Source organism: Taeniopygia guttata, chromosome 4 (assembly GCF_048771995.1).
Source record: "Taeniopygia guttata chromosome 4, bTaeGut7.mat, whole genome shotgun sequence".
Taxonomy (NCBI): domain Eukaryota; kingdom Metazoa; phylum Chordata; class Aves; order Passeriformes; family Estrildidae; genus Taeniopygia; species Taeniopygia guttata.
The window spans coordinates 62036387-62054819 of record NC_133028.1 but is presented as its reverse complement, the minus strand read 5'-3'; the positions used below and the strand labels follow the sequence as shown (position 1 = coordinate 62054819).

General features: G+C 36.5%; 1 protein-coding gene across 12 annotated transcripts in view; it reads right to left on the bottom strand.

The window, feature by feature from the left end:
- Positions 1 to 9057: 9057 nt before the first annotated feature.
- INPP4B (inositol polyphosphate-4-phosphatase type II B) overlaps positions 9058 to 18433 on the bottom strand; it is a 293940-nt gene continuing 284564 nt past the window's right edge. For 5 of the 12 annotated variants that reach the window (XM_032748217.3, XM_072928738.1, XM_072928740.1 and 2 more), the window contains one exon: positions 14343 to 15703. In XM_032748217.3, the coding sequence (XP_032604108.3) occupies positions 15526 to 15703 (178 nt within the window). In that variant the 3' untranslated portion in view covers positions 14343 to 15525. Of the gene's footprint in view, positions 14303 to 14342; positions 15704 to 18433 lie in introns of those variants that run through there. The other 7 variants (XM_041715980.2, XM_072928741.1, XM_072928737.1 and 4 more) reach the window with 5 other exon arrangements.

The following is an 18433-nucleotide window of genomic DNA, read 5'->3' as shown; positions in this document are numbered from 1 at the left end:
ATGAATGGTTTTGGATTTACTAGGCAACACTGGATAAAATAACCCCTCCTGGTGGTGAAGAGCACATGAGAAAGCTTGTAGGTGATTCCTCCACATCCCACTAAGGAGTCTGTATGCACATGTGGGGTATCAGTCACGGTCAGATGGGAAACTCTCTGAGAAGAACTGGGATTTGTATTGCTCTAGGTATATGGGATTATCTGGGCATGCTTTACCTGGTGGTTCATGTCATACCACAACCAAGGGACTTAAGGAAATCTCTGGGTTTTGTAAGCAATTAATTATGTATTTCTAAGGAGCGAAGTCCTTCAGTCTAATTAAAGTCGTTTGTTTTAAAGTAGAAGTACCTCTTAGAACATGAAGCATGGAGAAGTTACTCATTTCTTCTGGCCTCAAGTCCTAGGAAACTCTACTGAATAAAGCAATAGGACCTGACATGCCATAGAAGTGCACAACTATTTTTCTCCATATCCATCTATTTGGACCATTGTTTGTCTTGTTCTCTTTGTTATGGTAAGTTCAGATATAAATAACCTGTTATAAAAGTCTAGAGGGAAAAGAAACCGTGAATGAGTTATCAACTACCTACAAATACACTAATAAAAATGGCATTTTAATAAAGATCCATCTTATAAAACCCACGTGATAGCCTTAATGATACCTAATTTATCAATGAGAGAAATGCAAATATTTAATTTTCCTTTGGAAACATTTTGATGTGTGGAATTCATCACAAATCCTCCATTGTGAATTGCAGCATAAAATTTAGATTGCAGTCTCAGAACTGTGATGGCAATGTATTATATCTTGCATCATTTGCAAAATCTCAATGCAGTTAGCAACTCAGAAAACTGTGATCAGTAGCATTTTTACTGCTGAAGTCTACATCTCAAACTTAAAAATATATCACCACAGTGATGGTAATTTGCTGTAGAATAAGGTATAGAAACAAGAAGTGTTACATCTCTGTATTCCCACTGTTGCACAATATATATACACACATTGTTGTGAAGAAAAATACAAATTACTGTGAACTACACCTTTTTCCTTTTGCTTTATGTCTTTTTCTAGACAGTGGAAGAGGATGAAGATTATCAGCCAATAAAAACTAGCAAATACCAGGCAAAGAAATAGAGGAGTTTAACATACTGCCAACATTCCAAGATCAAGGTCCTGTGACATGGATTGATGTAGGGAAGTAAAGAGTAAGCAAATTAAGTACAAGCATCCATCTGCCTCAAATAGGAATAGATATAAAACTCTCCTATCTGCCTCATGTTCTGATCTGGAATTTAAGTTGCTCTAATTGCTATTAATCTTCATTTTGCTGTTTCAATAATGCATTAGAGAAATAGGAGATATTATGACACATTTCCTTTCAAACCCAGTCATGGACTGAGCAGCACACTGTGAGGAAATGATTGAGGAAACTGTTGAAGTGGAATAAAGTTTTTAGCGCCATGCAAGAGGGCTGAGCTTGCTAGTCTAGTTTTTAAGTTTGAAGTATGCTGATCAAAATGCCAGCATGCAGGATACTTAGTTTTCCTGACCAATTTGGCTTATTTTTATGACGATTTTCATTTGTGTAATACCTAATTTCAGATGGAATGAGTAGTATGTTTTTCCAAATAAGAAGTACATTACATATAGAACCTCCACTGACTTACGGCCCTAGCACAACTTGAAAATAAGGACTTTACCAGTAAGACTGTATTAGTTATTCCCCATCAAAACATTAAACCAAACCCTCCAAAAAGAAATTTAGGACTAAAAACCACCCAAATCCTGGTTATGAATAACGTTGTCAGAATGTTATTTCTAGACCTTTTTTTTTGTTTTCCTGCTGTCAAATTTATTGTCCTATTTGAGTTCCATAATGTCTTGGATTGGAAATGCAAGATGTAGCTGGGGATGTGTATTCTATTGCCATCTGTTAGAGGTGGGGCAGTTATCTTCTGTTAATTGGGCCACCTGTTAGAACCAGGTGGGACAGTTTTTCTTTATCTCTTCCACAACCAATCCTCCCTCCAGGAAATATCTTCTGTTAATGGGCCACTGAATGTCACTGCATGACTGAGAAAATTACATCAGCCCATTGTGAGATGCTCTGCCCAGAGGGAAGAGCCAAGCATTCCTACCTGGATATAATTGGAGATGTGGAAAACCATAGGCAGCCTTTTCCCACTGGATTCCCAGAGGAGCAGCTTTCTTTTCCACTGGATTCCCAGAGGAAGACCAGGCCCATCTACACCACCACTGGATCTTCAGTGGAAAACTCCACCTTTCTACAGGATCACTGCTTCAACAGAACCACACCTGTCACTGCAGGAGCACTGCAGCCACCATTTCAACTGGACTGCTACCAACAGCCTGACCCACAGGCTGTCAGGTTGTATTCTGACTCTGTCAGTGTTGTTTTGTATCACTTCATTTTTATTTTACTTTTATTTTTTTCACAATAAATAACTGTTATTTCTACTCCCATATCTTTGCCTGAGAGCCCCTTAATTTCAAAATTTTAATAATTTGGAGGAGGGGTTTTACATTCTCCATTTCAAGGGAGGCTCCTGCCTTCCTTAGCAGACACTTGTCTTTTCGAACCAAGACACATAAGCATAGATTAACTTCATATTTGTGGGTACACTTGATTCTTATAGCAGATGATACCTCAAAACTTTATTGGAGGACCAGATAATTTTCTATTAAACATTAAATTAAATGTGCACCCACAAATGTCAAGTTTATCTATGTTCATCCTGCCTCGGATGCAAGTCACAAGCCCAAGTTAAAGAAATGTAATGAAAGTCAGAACAAAATGTGTTCCATACCTGATAGATGAAACAAATGTGCATTTTGAAGCAGGTAAGAGGCAATTATACCTGAAATTTCCTGAACTGCATTTTCCTGCAGAACATTAGGTGGGTACTAGCTGATTCCTTTGCCTCATGATTAGAATGATTTTGTTACAGGTAGCAGGATTTTGTTCTCTCACTGGAATTCACATCATAATCTTGTCTTCTTAACAAGTTTAGTGAAAATTCACTTTAAGACCGAAATTTTCCAAGCCTTGGATAAATTCTACTTAACCTAGATCCAAAAAGGCTAATCTGCCATATATTCCCTACTGCATAATAAAGTCTGAATTTACCCAGACCCTTATGTTTTACTGAAGTGCTCCCTATTTGTAATAGGCAAAGCTGTCCTGCAGAATTTTCTCCTGGTAGATCTGATTCCTGCTTTTGAGGTATAACTTGGTAGCATGACTTGTACACACTGTTTGCTGAGCCTGCACTTTTGCCTTAATTTTTAAGAGTTCTCTGTGGAGCAATTCTGCAAAGGCTCAAAGAGCAAAGCTTGTACAACAGTTTTCCTGACCCAGTTCTTCATCCATCTTCCCAAGTTACCAGACAAGCAACGAAAGCAGGAAGCTAGATTGTAAAAAAAATTCTGGCAGAGGAAAACTAGTACTAGAAGATTCCTGTGGTGTCATAGAAGATTCCTGTGGTGTCATAGATCTATACTGCTGATAGTGGCAGGGATTTATTGACATAGGGATGATTTAGATCAAGACTCATCAGAGTATTTAATCCATAGAAGGAACTTCTCATTTGTCTGGTTATCTTTTGTAACACCATCCTTTCTGAGGACATGAACTCATATCTGTTTAAGTAGGTTATTCATTAAATCATGAATTACTAATTAGATCATTAATTAAAAAGGAAATAAGAGGTGTTAGAGCAAGACAAAAGGTCAGGTTATTTAGTAGGCCACAGGATTATGACAATATTTATAATCCATGAGGGTGCCACCACAAACAATGAAAATACCTGCAGATCATTGGATCCACACAGTTCCATTCGCAGCTAAGGTGCCACCACCCTTCTCCCAGACCCACCTCCCGAAGGAGAGCAATGAGTTAATCTGTGTGTGAGTCCAAGAGCTCATTTTATTTGGTACTGAGGCTCCATGAATGGTGGCTAAGGGTCCTATCAGCCCTTATCAGCAATCCATCAACCTTTAGGGCTATTTAAACTCTTGGTGCTCAAACCAATGTGGAGCACACCTGGGGGTAAGATCTGTTTTTAGGCCCACCACTAAAAGTCAGTGAACTACTAGTTTTCTAAGAAAAAAATTTAAAAGTAGCACAATCACAGCATGACTGATATTGAAATATTTAAAACATTTTATGATGCTCCTCACAGAAAGATGTAATGAGAATAAAAACCCTCAGGCCAAAGAGGTGCATTACTTATACAGAAGAAGTGCTCAGCTGAAAAAAGAATCCATAATTAGGAAATGTGTCTTTCAGAACACTAATCATGGGAAAGAGTTTTGAATTAATACCATATTGTTATTAAAAGAAAAATCAAATGATACAGCCCCAAAATCTTCCGTTTAAAACCTGTCACATCATAGCAGTCTTCTTCTCCAGACACCTAACAGCTATGGGAGCTGCACCTAAGCATGGAAATTAGCGGGAGTATTTTGCAATGCTGGCTTTGCAAAAGTCAAGATCCTGTATTTTGTGTGCTTCATGCTCTTGAACATAACAGCGGCATTTTCTTAACTCTAGAATTTTTCCTTGTGCAAATGGCTATTTCTGTGTGTGCATGTGCACACAGTTAATAACTTGGCAGGTATTTCAGTGCCTCAGTAATGCTAGAAGTTGTAATATTTTCATTTTAATGGTGTTCAAACAAACTATCTGTTAAAAATAAACTGCATGGTAGCACAGTGGGAAGCAGAATTTAGCAGGCAGAAGATCAAAAGGAATTAAGTGCCATAGCTCCAGCCTATGTGCTCATAAAAATTGATTTGAATTAATAAGTTTAATGCAAAAGGGAATTGCTTGGTGTGCACTGCTTTTCTGTTGATTTTTAAAAAGTGTGGGATCACATCTCCCCTGCTGATGTCCATTAACTATGCCCATGAATACATGAATATAAACTGGGTGCTCCACTTTTTTGTTTTTTAAACTCTTATTGAGCATTTTATAACTAAGCACACCAACTGGATTCACACACAAAAAACCTGCTAACAGCTAATACTTCCCACTGATGAAATGATCACTTCTATTTCCCTGGTATTAAAATTATCTATTTTACTGATATTAAAAGAGTAAAAACCTTGATTTAAAAATTTTTTTTAAATAATCTTCTCTTTCAACAAAACATGGACATGGCGTATCATGAGGAGGTAAAGGGAGCCATTAAAAGTATTGTTTTATACTAGCTAATGTTATTTTGTGAGTCTGGGGGTTGTTTTCAATTCATGCTGAAAATTACCTTGATTTGTATCAAATATTCCCATGGAACAGTGTAAATAATTAATCTATTTAAACTTAATTGAAAGTACTTAAAAGCAATTAATTACTATTTACATTAGGACCTGCAATCAACCTCTAAAATATTTTGTAATCTTTGGATATGACTACAATTTTTATGAATTATACAAAAGATTGCATTCTTACACTCCTTACGTTCTCAGCTGAGCACTGTCCTCGTCCCTTGCTGTTGGGAGAACGTACAAAGTGGTACAACCATTTTTCCCTCAAAATGATTTTACCTGTAAGAGAATGTTTGTGCACAATACCTGTTCGGCCAATCAGCAACAGCCTTACAACAATTATGTTATTTATTCAAGGTTATTTTTAATATTTATGTTGATAATCCTGTAGTCTATGTCCATCGTAGCTGCTACCACAGTCCCAAAGTAGCAAAATCTTCCAATTCCAAGAACATCTCAGGTGAAGACAAAAGCTGAATGCAGTCTAAAATGCAGAGTTTATACATAACCTTCCTTACCTAGTTCGTAGATCTCTTTGGTCCCTGATTTTATTACCTGTGTTCTTATATTTTATTAGTTTATCTGCTGAGCGTTTCACATCTATCCCATGAGCTGAACTCTTGAGTTCCCTCGCATAACCATCACAACACAGCTGCTCTCTGAAAAGAGAACCCACCTGCCATGATGCAGTGATGGGATGATGTGGGACAGTTGTGCTTGCCCATTAATACCCAACACTAGAACATAATCCACGTTGCTGAGTGGTAAGAAGGCTGGGATTTATTCTGTGGTTTCTTTTGAGATTACTGAGTTCCAGTTGAGTCTGGCTGAGAGCTGCCATATTACCGAGCAGGCAGCAGTATTTGGTTGCTGGAAACCAGTCCAGATGTTAACCACAGTAACATCAGTCTCATCTTTGTCACAAATACTTTGAGTTTCCATCTGCAAACAGCATCAAGTCAGGTGACTCCATTTATATACATTTTTGACACAACCTTGTCACTATTTCCTGGTACTCTGGTCTTGTTTGAAAAGTAGGAAAAGCCAGAGTATAATATTTCATACCAGAGAGAAGTTAAATTCAAATAGAGAGTATTAAGAATCTACCTAGATTTAAGTAGGAAATCAAATCTAAGCTCCTATTTACATGTTTTTAAAACGCTGATAAGTGCCCAAGAAAGTTGGGTACTACATCTTACTAACAAAACCAGATCCCATTTAGATGCTTTTGAATATTTTACTCCACTAAAAAAGTCCTTCTAAAGAGACTGTGCTGATGGCATATATTTTCTTCTGTGTGCAAATTCATTAGCATCAGCTACTTATTATAATAATTTACAGGAAACTGCCATCAACTTCCTTGCCATGACCATGAATAAGTTCTTCTTGTGTGGGGCCTTGTACAGACAAAATGTTTTTTGCAGTTCTGAACCAAAGTTCAGGAATGTCAATGATTCTGAAACCTCTCACAAAAACTGGTCCTTGGTGTTTCTCACCTGAAGTGCCCCATTTCTGATTCTTTGCTTGTGAATAATGACTTTAGGACCAGACCTTAAACTTTTCTGCCTCTAAAAGGAAAATTCTGAGGAATGGTATGACCTAAGGGGTGAGTTCTGCTCTGCTTATTTATGACAGTTCTAATTTTGTTCAAGTCAGCAGTCCTGTAAATTGCTCCATGAAAAATGGATATAACATGTAGACTTTGTTGGGGAAAGAGAGCAGTATTCTTTCCTTGTTCTTCTGCTGTTATCCTCCCAGCTTTGCACCTGCGGTCTGGTACTACTGGAGCAGACACTTAAGGAAAGTGATTTCTACTGGGACAGAATTAAACCCTTCATTTCTTCTCTTCCTGCCCTCAGACTGAAGCCTTTTATTTTCATGAGAGACTCCAAGACACATGCACACCAAGCTCATAGCCTGGCAGCAGAGAGAACTGCCCTGACCAAGCCTCACTTCAGTTAGTGACAACAGAGTTATGAGAGGGAACAGCCAGCCAAGGCTTGAGATCTTCAAACTCCTGACAGGAATGGCAGAGTCCAGTCTGGGAAACGCCCTCCCTTGCCCATTTCTCTCTCTCTGTTTGTTTTTTCCCCAGAAGCAACTTACCATTAGAGTCACCACATGCCACCAGTATGCTACAAGTCAAAACTTTGCTCATGTAAGCCTATCTTTGGTGCCACACTTCCAATAGCAAAACTGTATTTGACTGCTAGAAATATCACAAGTTCCATTTTTCAACTGATCATATGTCACTGCCCTTTCCTATCCTACAACATATAAAAATATTAAAATGTAAGTATAATATGTATGTATATACATGTAAACAAACACATGGAAGAAATCTTTCAATTCAACTTCTTATCCCAGCTTATTTAGAAGCAGTTTACATCTACTCCTCTAATAATGTCAAGAATTATACCTGCAGCAGAGCAAGTGTACTTCTCATTTATGTGCTGGGTTAGGACTGGGCACAGATAGCCTACACAGAAATGCAAAGGATCTGTTTAGTTGGGCATAGCAAGCAGCACACTGTCTAGTTCGCATCTAAAACCTTCTTGTCCTTAATTCCACAAACAGCATCTGTCACATACCTATTGAAGGCTCTGATTTGCACAAGATTCATCACTGAACTCACAGGACAGCTCTTGCCTAGCAGAAGCAGCATTTCTGAACACACTCTCTTACTGGCAGCAATGGTCAGCCTATTGTAGAACCCTGCAGATGTGTGGTTCAAAAACATCATATCATATACTCAACCATGCCCTGAAGTAACATTGGAAAGTGAATTGGTGAAAACATATTTTTACTATCATATTATCCTATCATCTCACTTAGCTGTAGGTTCTTTTGCTTTTTCTCACATTGTCATGAGAAGAAAGTGGCTCCCAGTTTACAAGGAAAAGAAAATCCATAAACATGCAAAGTGAGACAAAGTAATTTTAAAAGACTTTCACCTTTTATTAGTAAGATGCAAAACTTCTAGGCTCCTGTTAGCTGAATGCTAACAACTTTTAAATTTATTTCCAATGAACCACTAATTCCCAGTATTTTCTAAAGGTTATTGAGAAGCTTGCAAGTAATTAAAATCTCACTAAATATATTTTAGTAAAACTAAAAATGCTAACATATAAACAGAGATATTATATTATGCAACCACCTTCTACTCATAGTACTGATAGTACAGATGAGCCACATTTTATCATATACCCAAAAAGAAGATCTGTTTGCTACATTTCAGCCAACCATGGGGAACTTACCTTTCATTGTGGTGAGAAATCATATAATAAATCTAGATACTAACAGAAGCTCAAGAAAACAGCACAGAAGCAACCCATAATTATTTCCCAAGGTCTGTCACTGTTATACCAGACAATGCATGACACATCACCTTTTAAAAATCTTCATTACAAGAAGTGTTGATCTTGCCTGAATTACAGATCAACAGTTATGTGAAAGGGATTTCCTTATGGGCATGTGAATGCTTTGTTTGCTTTGAAATAGAAAATGCATGACCCACTTGGTTCTGAGATGAAAGTTTTGGTAAGACTAAGAAGAATAGGAACTATTCATTTTTGCCCATTGCAGGCTTTTAACTGTTATATCAGAACTTTTCTTAAATCCTTGCTCCTAGCAGTGATGAGACCTGTGAGTGGGCTTCCACCAGCTCCTTTAGGTGGGAACACACTCTCATCAGCATGAACAATACTCCCTCTGGGCAACACCACCTCAATGACAATGAAAAATGAATAACAAACAAAAAAGTCAGAAACATAAAAAATAAACATTAAATTTATTTAAATAAAAATATACACATAGTGTACAATGGACATGGCTTACAGACAGCAATGAAACAAAAGTGATAAACCCTGAAATATAAAAAGCATTGAATTCCTACAGTTGTGCTTTGTTTCTCTGGACAAACACATTCTGCGGACTGAAGTCCTGTTAACATTATACACAGCTCTGTGTGCTCCAGAATGGGAGACAGGAGCATCACAAGGAACAGCTACACAAAAGTAAAACAAGTACCAAAGTAATTTGGGATTTTAGAAGTCTTAAAGTCAGACCATTCATAAACAAAAGTGCTGAAAACTTTTAAAGCCTTTTGCATGTATGGGAAGAATAACCAAACACCACTGCCAATAGTTAGAACCCTAAGTGAGAGCAGCATGGTTCAAATCTCACTACTCTGAACCTGGCATGTCCAGGACACTCTTTTATCATAGTCAGACTCCTACTGTAACTCTTTTTCCCAGTCAGCACACAAATCCTGTGTCTTATGTTTCAGCTCTTTGGAATAGGGAGACACTGGTTCATAAGTGTCTTATAGTTTATTTAACTTGAAGTATTTGCACATATCTGAGCAAATGTAAGTTTTTAACCTTGAATCATGAGTATCATGCTGATAGTCATGGCTGGTATATAACTTATTCAGCAGATGCTATGAAAGAAAGAGAAAATAAATGTTAGAATCTTGCAGAGTGCAAGCTGAATGCCTGGCAACACAACAGCTGAGGTGTTGTATGGCTAAGGGAAAAAAACAATGTTTTAAGGACTGAAGTCTGTGATTTTTTTTCTAACAAAGCATTTGTTTGATTTTTTTTTTTTTTGTAAATGTAAAATATACAAGGTAAGTTTGTGTTTTCAAGAGCAGCAAATTACTTTAAAGCATTTCCATTGTAAACATCTGCTTTTAAGCTGCAAGGAAGTGAAAAGCAAGATGTAGTCATGTCTCATGGCACTGCCTATACAGTACACTTCTTTACAATAAAAAAGAGCATAGAGATATCAATGGTTCCAAGTTTACAACATAACCAACTGACACAATGTAAGTATAAGACTTCTAAGTGATTACATACATTAATTCATCGAAGTAATTTTGCTGGATAGTTTTCAATGCAATTTCTTTCTTTATTACACTGGTTGACATTCAGTGCATATTCTGCTTTTTTTAAAATGGACCAAAGGATTTCTTGGACCTTGTGTTTAATCTAGAAATAAAAATAAGTTTTTCCCTGAGACTTTTAATAGGCATGTTATAGAGTAGGCTTCAGAATGAAGTGTTGCACTTCTTTATACCAAAATTACTAGTGAAGATTTAGAATACCATTACAAGTTATTCCACTGCAACTAAATGAATTTTCATCAGGAGAGATTGATTTAGACAAAAAAAAAAAATTGTTTGTTATCTTCCTCATTTCACTTATGCAAAATTCAGACAGCAAAAAATTAACATTGCAAAGGACTTCACTAAGGCTACTTCTCAGTTAATATTTTGTTTTAGTTGTCCTCCTAAATTATTTTTTCTTTATAACACAGACATTGTTGGATTCCATCAAAATACATAATCAGATAACATAATTAAAAATTTTTGCTTCTTAATTGCTCCATAAAAGCCAAAGTATAAACATTAATCAGAATATATTTTAAATTCCTCAAAAGACTTCAGAAAAAAAGACCTGCCTGCTTAATGTCAGTCATAGACATGTTATGTATTATAACAATATTACAATAATTTCTGGGAAAAATTACTTTAACATTCCTTTCCTTATGTTTTTAGGTAATTTAGACTAGCTCTCTATTTAGTCACTACTCTGTGGTACAAAACCCCCATGTAAGTGTGAGTTGCATTGTACAAATATTGAAAGCTAGAAGCCCTTATTTCAGAATTCTTGAAGACAGATTCTGATTTGATTTCTACAGATAATATCATCTGTAAGATAAGGTTTGGCTTTGGATGCCAGATGTATTTTTGAATTTTCATCTTCTAGCCCTTGAGAACTGCCCTCCTCTAAAAGCAGATTATTGTATACCTTACAGAAGTTTTAAGAGAGCAGTTATGGAACAGTTTTTGCAAAGCCACCATGAAAATCACTATGCTTATTTTATCCCTCTGCAAAACAAACAATGTAGTCTGCTTATAAAAATTAAGTTGCGTAGTTTTACTCATCTGAAATCCATAGTGAGCTAAAAGATAATATGCAAGACCCCAGGGATGATTTAACTCCTCTTTTAGGCATTCAAACAACCCACAGGGCTGGAAGCAGCTGCTACAAAGAGTAAATGTACTCCAAGTAACACAACCACCAACCTGTAGCAAACCCCTCTTTGTTTCTTCATAAAAGGCAAACCAGAAAACTCATGAATTTTGAATCTATGATCAGTTGGTGGCACAGCCTTTGCCTACAGGGACCACAGTAGCCCCAGCAGGCAGTGACCAAACAACAAAACATTTGGGCCTGCTTTGCTACTGAAGCAATGAGGCTTTTCCAGGAGACTTGGAGCACTTCAGCAGGTTTTACAAAGCTCTCCTGACCTACAACAAATGTTCCAACCTAACTATTAGTGAGAAAAATTTCAGTACTATTTAGTACAAAACTCAGCCAATTCTTCTGTAATGGCCCAAGCCCAATGAAGTTTCACTGCAGCCGACTGATGTGCTTGCAGTTTTGTCTTAATTATCTTTAGCAAATTAGAGATTATTTAATTTCACAAGAATATACTGTGAATGGCTGTTAAAACAAAAAGGACAGTAATCCAGTGCCATTTTTTCTTTATCCTCATCAAATCCACGGCTTCAATGTGAAAAACAACTTCAATACAAAAATAACATGGCAGTGACAACAGCAATTTAGAGCCCAGGCAGGATTAAAATGCTGAGGCAAAATCTTTAAAGACTATTCTCCTAACAAGAAAATCTAGATAATTTCATATTTTTAACTTGACAGAATGCCAATGGGACTCAGATAAAGAAGTCTAGGTACCTATAGCACCCAGCAGAGAACACCATCCCCATTGAGATTTTTACTGATAGTTTCAGAATTACTTTCTACTGACAATGGTTGGCATTCTCTACTGCATACCTGGGGGTTATTTCAGAGATCAATGAGGAATATATCACTATTTCTAAACCGTACATATAGGGCTTTTAAAGCTAATAATAGACATATATATGGTGAGGGCTAGTGAAGCAGCGTGACAGAAGAAAACATTACTTTTCTAGGAAGGATTATGCTCCATAAATCCACAAAAAAGTTTCACACAGATCAGCTACATTATATTCATAGACAGAAACACTAATTTATGCACATATCTAGCCACCAAATACTGCCCATTTCTACTGGTACATGACAAGAAGAAATCAAGGCATTATGTTCTCATCAGTCTGAGCTTATCTGTGATGCATTGTCAGCCCTTCTGACATATAATGAAGTAATACATTCCAAGAAAAAGGAAGCAATTAATGATAGCACATTATGTCATATAAATAAAAAAACTAATGCACCAAAATACTACTTACATTATCTACTTTTCTTGGAAAAAACCCGTTCAAATTCTTGGAAAAAAAAGTTCCAAAATTTCCAAAAGTTAATATATGGTATAGGTGAATTTATGGCTCCACTGAAGTCAGTAAGTATTAGAACAAGGATCTCTTTCTGATGCTTTCCTACAAACTCCATAGCCTGATCTCGCAAATATACAAGATGGATTTAATTTTAGCCAAATGATAAATCAGTTCCATGGATCATCCAAATAGAATTTGCAGAATCAGGCTCTTAAATTCTGTTATAGTTACAGATTTATGCCCAGTAATGGATGAGTATAATGGGTATTCATGGATTAAAAAGAACAAATTAAAACTCATGATGTATAGAGATTTCTTTAACTTGCATAGCAGTAAGCAAACATTTACTTCTTTATCCATGGCAATTACAATTTCCTACAGACGCTCAAATTCCCCGGGTAGTTTCATTAGGATAAATTTCTCATACTTCTGTGCTAGATATGAAAAGAAGGCATTACATAAAGGTCAGTAACCAGTGAATACTTGGGAATTTTAAATTGTATGTCTCTCTGGGAGGCAGAAGAAGGTAGTAAATAGATACAATTAGAAAACACAAATGTTCTTTGCAAGACAAATTTCAGGACTAACATAAGCTGGCAGAACATTAACATTTATTTTTAAAGCTGATTGCTCTTCATCCTAGAGTGTCTACCTGCAGCATTACAAATTTGATATAAATCAGCTGTAGTGGCTAACTAGTCCTAGTACAGCAGTTTACTCATAACATTTATTTTAGGCTTTGTAATAACATACATGTTTTCACAGTCTAAAGATACATTAAGTCCTGTATATACAACTTATTTTCCCTACCACTAAAGAAAATTTACTTTTAAGGATTTACACTAAATAGGAGGTCAAATTCAGGTCACCTTACTTGTGGAATTAATCTACCAGATTTCAGTGTGATTTATTTGAAAGTGAAATAAGTCGTATTTGGCTGGGGTACAGAAAACCAAGAGTGATATAACCAAATGAACCACAGGGAATCAGAATGGAATTACTGAAATTACAGCCTGTGATTACTAAAAACATATTATCAAGTTACCATGCTTATGTAAAAAAGCTAATTGTAATTACCAATTTCATAAACATTTCTGTGAATGGTTTAATCATTAGTGATCAAGACCTCAGTGCTCTGCTGGTTACAGAAAACACCTTTTCCAGCAGCAAGATACCCCTTAAATCAAATCTCAGGGTTTGGTTTGGAGTTAGAATGTCACCTTCCAGATTGCTAATCTCTGTTCCTACAGCAACTGCCATTTCCATTTTTAATCTTCAATCAAACGACCCCAGGAACTAATTGCAGCTGGCTTATGAGTCATATTAAGCTTCAATTTCACAAAGATAAGTTGAATATATTTGATTTTCAAAATATCCAGTCCATTGCTTTGGACTGGATATTTTATATATAAAACAATAAAACCTGATAAAAATAACACCTCCACTGGTTATACATTCCCAATTCATATATCATAAACAGCGGTTGTTATATTCACTAATTAGCATGATATATGGTCCTGATTACACTTTTGTTAAACTTAGGTGTCAGCTTTTCCATATGTCCCCTCTGGAGGTCTGTAGTACTTTGGGAAAGCCATCAGCTGTATCATGTTGAATGCATACTTTCTGCATTTGACATTCTTCAGAACATTCTCTATGCGGCATCCTTCTCTAGTGAAAGGGGAAAAAGTACAACTTCATGAAACACAGAATAAATAAATATGCTTTATTTGTTCATTGCAGAGTTTCAGCAACAGTTGAAGTAAAAATAACAAGGATTCAACTCTACATTTTTGTTTTCCACGAGTGATGATACATCTTACAGAATTAAATCGAAGGCCAGGCCCAGTACAGTTATTGCCCTCAGAAATAGGTGGTAAGATTTTCCATCCCCCCTAGTATATCTGCCCTTGCGGTTTAAAGTTCAGTAAAAAAAATTAAATAATTTAATGATACATTTTGTTATAATTCCAGAAATATATTTGCCTTTTAAACCTTTTCATACCTTTTTTTTTTTCAGTTTGTTTCCTATATATGTGTGAGTATACTTTGCCCCAATATGTGTATCCTAGGAATAAGGAATTTTATTAAGTCTGGCCCTAGAGATTTGTGAAGGAAAGTTTCATCTCTGCTTCATTTCCTGTATGTTCAGCTTTGCAATGAAAAAAAGAGAATGGCTTTTCAAACAGCCCAATCCACCTCTCTGCTTTATAAAGGAAGGGTGTTCGTTCACATACAGTACAAAAGTCACAAGTGCCAAAGTGGTGCATCAAGACATAAACAGTACTTTGTTAAAAAGAATATAAAATGTCTTGAAAGCAAAAGCAATGAAAGCAACAATTAAAAACAGGCTTATTTCATTACAAAACAGAACTTATTATATTCTATTTACTCTACAGAAAAGGGTTAGTTGTAGCAAAGTAATAATCATTTATTAAACGAAAACAATCCCATCAGCTAGTAACAATTAAAAAAACACAATGAAAGGTAAGTCTCACAAACCATTGCCCTGCCATATTTGTCTAGGGGTTAGCTTGTGTTGTGCAAATTATTTTTATTTTTTTTTTTTTTGTCAGACTAATTACTCTGGAAAGAGGGGTTCAAGCATTCAGGATTCCACAACTTCTATACAGTGACAGCATTGTAAGTGGGCTTTCTTTGCGCTATTACAGTAGGAAAGCTTTACCATGAACAGAAAGAACAAATCAATTCACTCAATGCATAGTATACTTCTCGGAGTTCAGAAAAAAAGAATGAAAACAGTACATTTCAGACATTGGTATCTTAAAGATGAATCCTTGGGGTCTGAGACTGTAGAAATATTACAACATGATTCCTTTTTTCTAGAGTTAGTTTGTTGCTATTTGTAGAAAAGAAAGGAACACAAGTGAAGTTTATTGATATTTGGCTAATAGCAAAGCAAGACTTAAAATAAGCCACACAACCAGCAAGTGTGAGCTGACAAGCAGCAAGGCGACAGGATAGAAGTGTCGAGAAGTTGGCTTGTTATCAGTTAGACAGCCTGTTTCAGGATCATCCGATTCATTCAATGCTCCCTGGGTTTTCCTGCTGCTAAACAGGGGAAGTTAGGAACAGATAGAACAGCATTTAAGCAGCAAAGAAAGCCAACACGCAGATATTTTGACAAAGTGAAAGTATGTAGCCATTTTGATGAAAATTTTTCTCTAAGTACTTCCAGTATAACTTTTGTGTTCTACAGCTGACAAGAGAAGCATGATGACTGGGTGGCTACTAACATATAAATGTTGCTAGGTGCCTTGGAGTAGTATTCACAAGTGAACATTAAATAACTTCCTCAATGAACTACACTATCACTAAAATGAACACACACACTCAACAGAAATGAAATAAGGAAATTAAAAAAAAAAAGTTAAGGAAGCAAAGAAAAAAAGATCATGAGTATGTCACAATGCAACACAACAAAATGTCTCCATGGTGTTCACAGGTTTTTCAGTCCTGCTTCAGTATCTATTATGGAGTTTATTGGCAAAAATGAAAAGGCCACACACTAACAGCTATTCTAAATGATGGTAAAATTCTTAAATTCTTAAATGCTATTCTTAAATGATGGTTAATTTACTTCAAAAATTCATCAGTGCTGGTGACTCAGTTTCAAAGTCAATAGGAGTTCTTTTTTTTAAAGGCTTGCACTTACATTCCTGTAAATAAATCACCTTGTATCTTTATCAGTCAACACAGGGAGGAGCTAATCTACTTAAAAGAAAGTTCTATTAAATCACACTGAATTGTGTGGTCACTGTCCTACCAGAGCAACATAGATACTTCCACTTCCAGGCTTTCCTGCTCTATTCTTGATAGATTCTCTATAAACAGAATTACTCACACTTCAACCACACTTCTTCAATCCCTCTGAGGATTATTTGCATACACTTGGGAGTCCTGTCCATAGACTTCCTTTGGCCAGTAAGGACTGGCAAGATGTTTTATTTTTCTATTTACTATGAATATCCTGTGATTAAAAGATAACTTGCCTTTTTTTTTTTTTCTGTGGACTTGAGAATATCCAAATATATCAGATGACAAGACAGTGCCTTAATATATCAGATGACAACACAGGGCCCTTTCAGAAGCTCATGTCACAAGTACGCTTTTTCAAGAAAGAAAATGCTGGAAGACATTACCTTTACTGTCCCACAGCCACAGGTAAGATGAAAAGGATACTCTGAGGACAGCAGCAGCCACATCACCTCACAGAAAGCCTGCCTTTCTGACTTGTGTGTTAAAGGGCAATATTGCATTTCTTAAACTTGGATAGCAAGAGAGGTGCAAGAACTGCATTTACAGGCAGAACCCTAGGCAAGGGGTTGATTAAAACCTTTCCTTGCCCAATTTCTCTTTTGAACAAGACTTTCATAATAAGTTCTTAGTCTTATTATTTGCTTTGAACATTCAACCTGTATGTTATGCTAATAAAGGGGTCAAAAAATACTTTTTTAAATAGTGAAATAGAAGATAAAAAATAAGATCCCTGCTGTTTTCACCCAGGCCAAAGAAATTGCTAGTGGCAGTGTGTCTGCTGCTTTTGGTCTACAGATTTCAAGTGTCCATGTATAGAACTTGGGCAGAACTCAAACTTTACTGTAGACATTCTCTCAGAAACTATCAAGAAATGAAGTTAATTGCATGATTTATTTGCCTTGTCAAAACTGAAATAAGTAATTCTGTGTTTCTCTATCAGACTGCCCCAGTTAATTCCTCTGTCCTAGGGCCCACCCACAGAACTTCCTTCTTCTTCTGCTCACAGTGACATTACCATTGGTGATCAGCTGTGAGGACTAACTGTATTGCTCCCAGCTAATGTTGTCCTCCATTATTTATTTCTACATACTTTTAAGGACCTGATGCTTTCTTGTTTTCCTTTTTTTCCCCCCATAATCTCTACAGCATCCCACAGGTTTGCCCCTTTGACCTTTTTGCACTGTCCCCTCACCCCTTCCTACTCTTCAAGGCGAGCCTGCAGGTTTCAGCTTACTCCCATTATGCCCACAATTAATAAGAACTCTAGCTCAACCCTCATAGTCCCATATCTTCCTTCCCAGCCACAGAGTCCAGGTAATTTTTGTTTGCCCTGCATCTCTTCCATCACAGACATCCTATGTGCTCCTACAGCTGAGTGGATGCAGAGACCAAACTTTTTTCTCTGGAGAAATTCATCTGGGCAGCAGTAAAATTGAGCATTCAGTAAGTTTGCACAGTCACATTATTGGTGTACCCAATCAATCTGCATTAATCAGATTGATTGGCTACATCAATCTAGAGAGCCTTGGTTTTGCACACCAATGGTTTATTCCAAGCAGGCTGTGTCACACACTTGCAGGCTGTCCCTACAGGGATGAACCCTCCTACTTCTGTGGTGCACCCTGCACTGTTGGACTCCATACCTCAACAGCATGACTGGCTTTTATCTACATTGCTACAAGTCCCATTAGCATCAGTGAGATTTATGCAGGTGTAATGATGAAATTACAGATAAAAGCCATTTGTTCTATTTTTTTTTTTTAATAGAAAAGCCTACAGTACATTTGTACTTTGATATGCTGAAAAGAATGATCAGTGTCTTTTAACATAAAAAGTTCTATCTTCCCCCAGGAAAATTACCGTGAACAGCTGATGTACAGGGATTTCTGTTTCACAAATTAGTCACATCATTAAATGATTCAATAAGACATCCTCAAAATAGAGCAAGAGGATCCAACTCCATTATTAGCTTCCTAAGAACAGGCTGAGCAGAACAGCTAAATATGCTTTTAATTTAAGAGG